At 57.7% G+C, this 10,188-nt stretch overlaps 1 protein-coding gene across 1 annotated transcript; it reads right to left on the reverse strand.

The window, feature by feature from the left end:
• Positions 1 to 1,776: 1,776 nt before the first annotated feature.
• On the reverse strand, positions 1,777 to 8,248 carry SRM (spermidine synthase). The gene is made up of 8 exons (XM_071575914.1): positions 7,935 to 8,248; positions 7,655 to 7,775; positions 7,290 to 7,382; positions 5,958 to 6,111; positions 5,177 to 5,265; positions 4,715 to 4,855; positions 3,776 to 3,898; positions 1,777 to 2,910 (listed from the first exon to the last, which is right to left on the reverse strand). Exons 1-8 carry the CDS (start codon positions 8,243 to 8,245, stop codon positions 2,893 to 2,895), a joined length of 1,050 nt encoding a protein of 349 aa, XP_071432015.1. The 5' UTR covers positions 8,246 to 8,248; the 3' UTR covers positions 1,777 to 2,892.
• Positions 8,249 to 10,188: the final 1,940 nt, after the last annotated feature.

The raw sequence follows: 10,188 nt of genomic DNA on the forward strand, positions 1-10,188 counted from the left end.
TGTGTGGAGGAGGCCAGGTCTGAGGAAGCTCCTTCCCTCCTGGGCATTGTTGTACTCACCAAGGGCGGGTGAAAGGCTTGAACTTGTTCCTAGTTGGCTGCTGCTCTGAGGCCTTCCTGGACTACAGTCCTGCTCTTGATTCCTACTCTAGGGCAAAGTGCCAGGGCTGGTTTTCTGTCAAGGATGAAGGGCTGAATGGGGTTCAGGTCCCACAGGAATTTAAATAGGAGGAGCTAGAACCATGACTGGTCTGCTCCTTATACAATGAAAATGCCTCATTAGCTCAAACTAATTGGTAGCTGTGAGAGAAAGGAGACAGTTACCCAAACAATTAAGAGACAGAACAGGTGTAAAATTCTCAGCACAGGAATACAGAGATCAACTCAGCCCTGCAGCTCAGCAATGCTCTGCAAACCCTTATGACCCCCAAGGAGCTGTGCTGGTACTGGTGGCAGAGGGAGCACCAGGGAAGAACTGCCAAGTCTCCTCAGAAAGGGGAGAAATCGGGAGGGCTGGTGCTGACCCACAAGTGCCCTGCTGTGGGCACACAGTGGCTGCCCCACCTGTGCTGTTTGTAGGGTCACAATTACAGCACAGCTCAACCCCAACCTCTGCTGAATCTGCTCCTTGTTTCTCTTCACAAGCCCCAAGGGCCTCTCTGAGAAGCAGCTTGTTGCCTTCTCCTGATGCCACCTAGTGCCTGTCCCCAGCCTGCTCAGCCACAGCTCAGCCTTGGCTCAGCCCTGGAGCCACCGGACTCCTGCAGGGAAAGGAGGGAGCGGGGCCAGGAACTGCCTGGTGGCAGCAGGAGAGGGGCAGCTGGAGCACAGCCTGGAGAGCTGCACCGCAGGCAGCACCTGGACAGGAGCAGAGAGGGCACTGGCACTGCAGCTGGAGCCGTGGGGTGCTCAGGCTGGAGCTGTGGGGCGGTCAGGCGGGATCTGTGGGGCGGTCAGGCTGGAGCTGTGGGGTGGTCAGGCGGGAGCCGTGGGGTGCTCAGGCTGGAGCTGTGGGGTGGTCAGGCGGGAGCTGTGGGGCGGTCAGGCGGGAGCTGTGGGGCGGTCAGGCGGGAGCCGTGGGGTGCTCAGGCTGGAGCTGTGGGGCGGTCAGGCTGGAGCTGTGGGGTGCTCAGGCTGGAGCTGTGGGGCGGTCAGGCTGGAGCTGTGGGGCGGTCAGGCTGGAGCTGTGGGGCGGTCAGGCGGGAGCTGTGGGGTGGTCAGGCGGGAGCCGTGGGGTGGTCAGGCGGGAGCCGTGGGGCGGTCAGGCGGGAGCTGTGGGGCGGTCAGGCGGGAGCTGTGGGGTGGTCAGGCGGGAGCTGTGGGGCGGTCAGGTGGGATCTGTGGGGTGCTCAGGCTGGAGCTGTGGGGTGCTCAGGCTGGAGCCGTGGGGTGCTCAGGCTGGAGCTGTGGGGTGCTCAGGCTGGAGCTGTGGGGTGCTCAGGCTGGAGCTGTGGGGTGGTCAGGCGGGAGCCGTGGGGCGGTCAGGCTGGAGCCGTGGGGTGCTCAGGCTGGAGCTGTGGGGTGCTCAGGCTGGAGCTGTGGGGTGGTCAGGCGGGAGCTGTGGGGCGGTCAGGCGGGAGCCGTGGGGTGGTCAGGCTGGAGCACAAACCAGCAACAGGATCATTCTTCAGAGCTTCCTTTGGGTTGGAATTTGTCAGCCCCAGAGATGGGGGGCAGAGGAAGTCAGGCCAACCTCAGAGTGCCCCTGGGAGCACAGCAAAGTCTCGGGATCTCCGTTCCCTCCACTCTCCCCAAAGAACACCGACCCACACCGAACTCACCTTAACCAGAGCTGAGTGTTTAATGGAGTGCAAGGAGTGACAGGGCACAGTGGCTGTGCTGAGGGTCCCACTGCACTGAGTCTCCAGAACAGAAGTAAAGAAGTGGAGGCAGATCCATATCCGAGTACAATGAAAAACAACCTATGCATCCGGGGGCAGCATCAGAAGTAACGATGCCCCCCAAGGACTTGCAGATACCCAGGCCTGAGGCAACTCAGCAGGACTGAGATGAGAGATTGTCAGCACAACTGATTCCCCAGCATCAGTACTGAACAGCAGGCAATGGAGCTAAGGTTTGTTTTTTATATATATATATTTATATTTATATATATAAAGCGCCTATCACCATATTGGCAAACATTCTTTGGAACCACTCTGAGGGCAGAGGTAAGAACAGGACTGACCTGTGGGTACCTCAGCACTTCTGTTTCCAAACAATTCAAAAAACTGAAAACAAACCAAAAAAAAAGCCACAAGACTTGGCTGCCAGCCTACCTGGCTGGTGTTTAATACTGCTACTCCATCAGGGTTGGAGGGAGACCTGTTGTGAATGGCAACAGTTTGCACTGTGGCTGCTCCAGCTGTGCTGCAGAGCAGTGCAGGTGTGGCAGGAGGGCAGGGGGACACGAGGCTCAGACTGTCCCCAGCGCAGTGTCCCAGCAGCAGGAGCTCCCCCGGGCACAGAGAGCCCACTGTGCACAGCCCTCACTCCCCGTGCTTAAGGCCGAGTCAGGGACCCTTTGGACTCTTCCCAGACCACCAGACAGAGTAAGTGTCAGTTATAAATACACCGTGTCAGTTGGGGGTGGAGGGGGGTGGGGGCACAGGGACAGGAATTCGGAAGGAAGGAAGGAGAGGAAGGAAATGACACCTTACACTTCCCGCACTGCCAAGAACAGTTCTGACCTCACGCAATAAGTCACTGGACCTTTTCAATGGTCTTATCTGGCTTCTGCCCCATCATCTTTAACACATCAAAGGGAATGTTGGCTGGCAAAGGGTTAAATAGTCCCACACAGTGGAGAGCAAATCTGCAGTCTGCTGGGAAGGTCCCAACCACATCACTGACGATCTCAGGGTCCAACTTGAAGGAAGGAAGCAGCTTCTCAGTCTCACACGTCGCTCAGGGCCTGCAGGCAGACAAAGGATCAGCACGGACCTGCCACAGCTCTCCCAGTCCTCAGCAGGAACAGGAAACACAACCATGGCATTTGCCTTCACCCCCAGCACACTCTCAGCAGGCTTCTTCCAGAACCTGCACTTGCAACCCAGTTAGGAGATGATGCAATAATGCAGAAGTACAGACTGGAATAAAGCAGAGACTATCCTTCAAGAGGGCAGATTGAGCTGTGGTGGACCATCCTTTCTTTACCCTCTGGCTTGTGCTAGAAACAATCAGCACATTTTATCTAAGACTTTTGGAGCTTTCCACTGGGAAACACCAGTTCTGCAGGCTCTTGGACTTGGTTTTGGTAGGTGAAACAGGAGTGACCTGCCATCAAGGCATGGTTCATGAACCCAAGGAAATTTCAAACTGAACTCCAGTCTTCCCTGACTGACTCATGCTCTGTCTGTCATGTAAAACACCGTCCTGCTCTGACTTGCCCACAGAAACCTCTGGGGCTGCAGAGAACCGTCAGAGCTGCCCCTCACCCTCCATGGAGGCAGAGCAGCACTCAGGGGCTGCAGGGACCCCCAGAGCTGCCCCTCTCACTCCAGTTGGAGGCAGAGCAGCAGCCTGGGGCTGCAGGGACCCTCAGAGCTGCCCCTCTCACCCCAGCTGGAGGCAGAGTAGCACTCAGGGGCTGCAGGGATGCCCAGAGCTGCCCCTCTCACCCCAGCTGGAGGCAGAGCAGCACTCAGGGGCTGCAGGGATGCCCAGAGCTGCCCCTCTCACCCCAGCTGGAGGCAGAGCAGCACTCAGGGGCTGCAGGGATGCCCAGAGCTGCCCCTCTCACCCCAGCTGGAGGCAGAGCAGCAGCAGCACCCGCTCACCTTGCGCGCGAACTCGGGCAGGACGAAGGCGGCGCGGTGGATGGCAGAGTTGTAGTACTTGAGCCCTCGCTCCTCCACCTGCTGCTGCGACAGCTGCTGCACAGGCTCCCGGAAATTGGTGCTCTGCAACACACAGCCAGGGAGCCCTGAGTGCCTGGGAGGAGCCAAAGGTGCAGGACAGGCTCCCTGTGCGTGGCAGAGGACCAGAGGACTCGCAGGAGAACAGAGCGCTTTCTGTGCCAGCGCGAGGCCGAAGGCTCCGCACAGCTCAGCCCCGGGGCTGGGTGCACACTCTGGAACTCGTGGGACCAGCCCTTCTGCACAGATGGGAGTGCCTGAGGTCAGGCCCTGTGAGCCACGTGCCAGATGAGGCTGTCAGTGCCTCCAAGGAGCAGTGCTTTGCTGTTCAGAGCAGAACCCGTGTCTGTGCTGAGCTGGGCACAGTGCAGGCTGCCAGCGCCCCAGGCAAAGCACTGCTGGACCAAAAATCCACCTGGCAGGTGCCCTGCAGCAGACTGGGAAGAGAGGAGACCTCAGTGGTCTCAGAGTTACCAGCCCACATCCCAACACCAACTCTCACTTGGAGGTCTCTATACAAGCAGATCACCAGTCACAGGCTGATTGTTATCATGCAGTGCCCCCTTTGTAACAGCCAACACCAATAAGCCAAAGCATTGAACACTTTGGTAATGTCTTCCTCCCTTCCAAGTTTTTTTGTCCCAGACAGAAAACCATGTCTTCTTCTAAGGCAACTGGTCAATTCTGCAGTTCCTCCAGCACTGAACAGGCTGCATTGCAGCTCTGGGGCCCGGCACGAGTCTGGAGGCCCCACAGCTGGCAGAGCTCAGTGCCACAGCTCCAGCTCTGCAGGGACAGCCTGAGGTGGACTGTGGGTGCTCCCAGGGAGTGGAAAGGGCACCTGAGGTGCCTGAGACTCACGGGGTTCTTGCTGCAGAGCATGAAGCCAATCTGCCCGCTGGGATACGTGGGGATGGTGCAATAGGCGTATTCCACCACCGGGAACAGAGACTTGCAGAACTGACGCATCTCCTTAATGAGATCCAGGTGCAGCCACTGGCACTCACCTGCAGGGAGACAGGAAGGCAGGAGGGAGCTGAGAGCTGCCCCTCTTCCCTGCACAGGCCTGGGCCAGGTTACAGCGTTCCAAGTCCCAACCTGCTCTGCTCCACACAGCTCCTCTGGTTTCAAAGGGAAGGCCAGACCCTTGTGCCAGTTTTGCTAAGCTCAGTCCAGCAGTTAAGGAGCTGATGGAGACAGAGCAAACCTGCTGCTGCCCCTGGGAGCTGAAACATTCTCATCCCCCACATCTCCCCAGGAGGGGCCCCCTCTGTGCCTCAGCCTTGCCATGGCCTGGCCTCAGCCTCTGCCCAGGGCCAGCACCTCACCTTGGCAGCAGAGAATGCCATCCTCTCTCAGGGCTGTCTTCATCAGCTGGTAGTAAGATTCTTTGAATAAGCTTTCTGCAGGACCTGGGAGAAAAGCAAGAGAAAAGTTTTGACCCTGGGTGAACCCCAGCCTGCAGCCAGCATAGCAAAACTGTCAGAATTGTAGCTTTGCTCAATAGCAAGGCCAGGACCTTTACCAGAGGAAGTCATATCAGCTGCCTTTTGCTCCAGAGAGCAGTTTTAAACAGAACACAACTACTCCAAACTGCATTTTGGAGATGGCTCTCCTGCACTGACTATAGCAAGAGTGAAGGTGACTCAAGCAGTCAGGTCTCTAAAATGAGGTGCCCTATCTGCATTTGGCCCCTCTCTGCCTCAGTTCTCTCCTTCAGAAACACAGCAGCCTCACCACAGCCATCTGTAGGGTGGGTGCTGCACCAACAGTGTGTGAGCCACAGCTTCTTTAGCAGGCACACATGCAGAGCTGTCCCTGCCAGCACGTGCTGTGTCCCCCATGGCATTGCTGGGCTCAGGGATCAACCCTGCCACAAGCAATAGCTGCTGGAGCTGAAGTTTGAGGAGAGGATTTCAGCTGTCTTCAAGCCTTGCTAATACAACTTTCTGGTTTTCATCCTTCCCTTTCTCTACCAAAAGAACCAAGTCAGCAACAGTGTTTCACTTGAAAGGAGCATGGGCAGGCTGGCATAACTTCCAAGAGGTAAGCAGAAAAGGAGGGGGAGTGTGGGAACAGTGCCCTTTCATGGCAGAATTCTTACCCATGGGGTCAGATGAGTCTGTGATAATCACATCAAAGGCTTCTTGATTCTGTTTCATGAACTCAAAACCATCTCCCACATGCAAGGTCAGCTTAGCACTGGAATATCCCACTGCCATCCCTGGGAGGTATTTTTTAGACACCTGGATCACATCCTGCAACACAGAGAGCCCAAGTGGGTCAGTGGGGGCCACAAGGAGCTGCTGCTCAGGCTACTGTGCAGTTGCAAGTGGAAGAACAGCACAGTGAGTCATTTCCTTCCATGCCTTCAGCACAAATCCGACTCCAGCAAGACTCTCAAGAGCTGTCAGCATCTTCAGCCAACAAGCTACACTCAGCCCTTTCCTACAGCCTCAGGGTTCAGTGACACTGTTGCTCTGTCCTTGCCAAACTCAACAAGAACTTGGAGCTTCAAAAGCTCCCTGAGAGACTGAGAGAACACGATCCCAGTTCAGGCTGCTCTGTGTCCCTTTTCCTTGCAGAGGTGATCTCAGCTAAATCCTTCTTCCTTCCTAAATGAAACAGTGTCAGCAGGTTCTAGATGTAGGATGAGAAATATCCCTATCTCTGCTCTATAGTCACTGTATCAGTCCCCCTGTGGGATACAGTTTTCTCTCTAAAATGGTTAGACAGCCACTGCCCTGGGCCAGCAACTGTCCTGAGCACTACCAGCTTCTCACAGCTGGCAGAGACAAAAAAATATGCTAGTGTCAGGCAGTGCTTGTTCAAACCCAGGCACGTTTGGCTGTTTAGCTTGGCAGACAGAGCACAGTCTCATGCAGCAGCGTTTCCCACTGCTAATGCAGCCTGGCTCTGAGCAAGGCTTTCTAAGAAAGTACAGCATCAGAACAAACCAGATGAGAGGAGGAAGACTAGCCCATTTATCACGGAAACAAATCCCCCCTTCTTATTTCCTGCTTCCAGCCGCAGGGACTGCTCAACAAAACGCCCACCCTGCTCAGGCAGGGGCCGCACTGCTGGCAGCGACGGACAGGGACAGGGACAGGGACAGCAGCACCTCCCCAAAGCCACAAAGCTCCTCCAGCTCCCGCGCTCGGCCTGGCAGGGCCTCAGCCGTGTGTGTGTGTGAGAGCAAACCCAGGGAAGGCGCAGCAGCTGCCACGTCGCTGGCTCGGCCGGCGGAGGCGGCGCTGTCAGTGGCCCGGCAGCAGCACCGGGGCCGGGAGGGGCGGCAGGTGAGGCCGCAGCCCCGGGGCATGGAGGGATGGGTGGGTGGGTGGGTGCCATGGGGCCGGGCTGGCTGTGCCGAGCTGTGCGGGCAGCCCGTCCGACCCCCGCGCCGCTCCCGCACGCGGCCGAGCGCCCAACGCACCTCATCGATCTCGCACTGCACCACGGACTCCACGGACGGGTGTTTGACCACCTCCCGCAGCACGCCCCCGTCGCCGCCGCCGATGATGAGCACCTGGCGGGGAGGGGAGAGGGCAGAGCCGTGAGCGGGGCCGGGGCCGGGGCCGGAGCTGCGGCCGCACGGCCCGGGCACACGCGGGGGAGCCGCGGGGCACACGCGGGGGAGCCGCGGGGCACACGCGGGGGAGCCGCGGGGCACACGCGGGGGAGCCGCGGGGCACACGCGGGGGAGCCGCGGGGCACACGCGGGGGAGCCGCGGGGCACACGCGGGGGAGCCGCGGGGCACACGCGGCCGCCGGACACGCTCCCGGCCGGGCCCGGCTCACCTTGCGCGGGTCGGGGTGGCTGCAGAGGGGCAGGTTGGCGATCATTTCCTGGTAGGAGAACTCGTCCCGCTCCGTGCACTGGATCACCCCGTCCAGGACCAGGACGTTGCCGTAGGTGGTGCTGGCGGAGGGGGCAGCGGCGTTGGGGCCGGGCCGGGGCCGCGCTGCCCGCGCCTTCCCGCACCCTCTGCCCTCCCCGCGTCCTGTGCCTTCCCCGCGCGCTGTGCCCGCACCTCCCCGCGCCCCGCAGGCCCCACCGCGTGGCGCCCCCCGCCCGCACCTGCGGAACACGAGGATCTCCTGGTAGCGGGAGCGCTGGTGGTGCAGGAGCTCCTCCACCTGCAGCGACATGGCCTGGCCGGGCCAGAGCCGGCAGGTCTCTCGGAACCAGCCCTCGCGGATCAGCGCGGCCGCGCCGCCCTCCATGGCGGTCGGGCCGGGCCGGGCCGGGCCGAGCGGGGCCGCCCCGGGAGCCGCTCCCGGGACACGCGCTGGTCCCGCCGCCGCCGCCTGACCCCGCGGGCGCGGGAGCCGCGCACGGCACGGCACGACACGGCACGGCAGGGCCCGCCCCGCCCGCAGCGCCGCCATTGGCCCCGCACACCGTGACGGAGCGACACGTGGGAGCGCTGCGGGCCGCCCCGCGGGAACGGCGGGACCGCCCCGCGACAGCGACCGCCCCGCGACAGCGCCCCGCGACAGAGCCCGCCCACCCCGGCACCGCTCGCGCCCCGTGGCAAAGAAAGTCCAATTTGTGATTGAAGGGTTGGATGGAACGAGGAGGGCTGGAGGGACGAGGAGGGCTGGAGGGACGAGGAGGGCTGGAGGGACGAGGAGGGCTGGAGGGACGAGGAGGGCTGGAGGGACGAGGAGGGCTGGAGGGACGAGGAGGGCTGGAGGGACGAGGAGGGCTGGAGGGACGAGGAGGGTTCTTCCCTGTGCAGTGACCCAGCACCGGACAGGCTGCCCAGGGAGGGTGTGGAGTCTCCATAACTGGGGATATTCCACAACTGTCTGGACATAATCCTGTTCCAGGTGCTCTGGGATGGCGCTGCTGGGCAGGGAGGTGGGACCAGGTGACCCTCTGTGGTCCCTTCCAAGCTGAGATTGTGTGGATGGCACAGGGGCAGATTTGGTTCTGGTGCTGGTGTGTGCTCAGCAGGGTTACAAACCATGGCTTGGACCTCGGGAGAAAAGCACCAGGAGCACTTGCCCTACCAGGTTACACAAACATTTCCAACTGCTGCAGAACAACAGCAAAACTCCCCCAGAGCAGAGGATTCCAAGGCTACAGTTTCACTGGCACGACCAGATGAATAAAACATGCAGCATTTGCTAGTCACTTCCATTAGAGACACTTCTAAAACCTATGGCAACTCATAAAAGGAAAACAGAAAAACCCTGAAATTAAGATCATCCTTGAAATGTCATCTCACATGGAATTTTAAGTAGTGGCTTAACCTACAGAGATTTTAATATCCTGGGGGCCAATGGGGCTTTTAGTAAGACTTTCTTGTTCTTCCAAGTTACAGAAATAACCAGAACTGGTAAAGCCAGGAAGGGAATTGGCAGCCCCTGCAAATGCACTTAGAGACAATTGCTCTTTAACTGCCTCTTTACAAAAACATTCTCCAATATTCAGCCATGCAAGCAGATTTTATGAGCAGAAAGAGATTCTGTTCCACCATTACAAAGCTGCTCAGCTGGCACTGCTCACATCAAGATACCCAAGGAGGAAAACCCCTCCTCTGCTCCTTCCACTTGTCAGAAACAGCAAAAGAGATTTAAAAGAAACAAAAACTAAATCCCAAACTTGCTCAAAGTCTTTGTAAAATAAAGTCCTGTTAAAATGTCATGTCCCTGACCTCTCCACAGCATTACCAGCCAGCAGTGGACAGCACTAGAATGAGCTCTGTCATCCATCCACCAAACCTGCTTCTACAGACTCTCTACAGACTTCAGGAAAATTCACTGAGTATTTAAAACCTGGAGATGCAAGTTTAGCTGTAGAGATTCAGCTGCAGCACAAAACCTGCTGCCTTTCTCCAACCCAATGCTGCACTCTGTGTTTTTACCTTCTGCCTAATCCATCACTTTCACTCTATATGGTGAAAGAACTGGTCTCTGATCCCAAAAGTATCCTCTTTTTTCCCCCTTAAAATAAAGTCTTTGTTGAAAAATACACAAACACTGCCAGATAGACTCTCATTTTTCATCTTACCTTGTCTTGTAAGAATTGAGCTGTGCAGTTCAATTTGTAATCAAGGTCTAACAAAAGCCAGCCTGGCCTCATTTCCTCCTCTGGACTGCTGGGGTTTGAGTCACATCTACTCAATCTATTATTTTTGTGCTGCCTTTAGAGGTGCCAAGAGGTTCCTCTCATGCTCCACTGATATGCTGGTTCTGGACTTCAGGCAACTCCAACAAGTGACAAGTTTAGCCTGGCTGTGTTTGAGGACACAGAATAAAACTTTCAAAATCATAAACAAAGCAACATTGTGAGCATAATTAGAAAAAAATCAGTGTGAATATAA

This window comes from Pithys albifrons, chromosome 22, assembly GCF_047495875.1.
Source record: "Pithys albifrons albifrons isolate INPA30051 chromosome 22, PitAlb_v1, whole genome shotgun sequence".
Taxonomy (NCBI): Eukaryota; Metazoa; Chordata; class Aves; order Passeriformes; family Thamnophilidae; genus Pithys; species Pithys albifrons.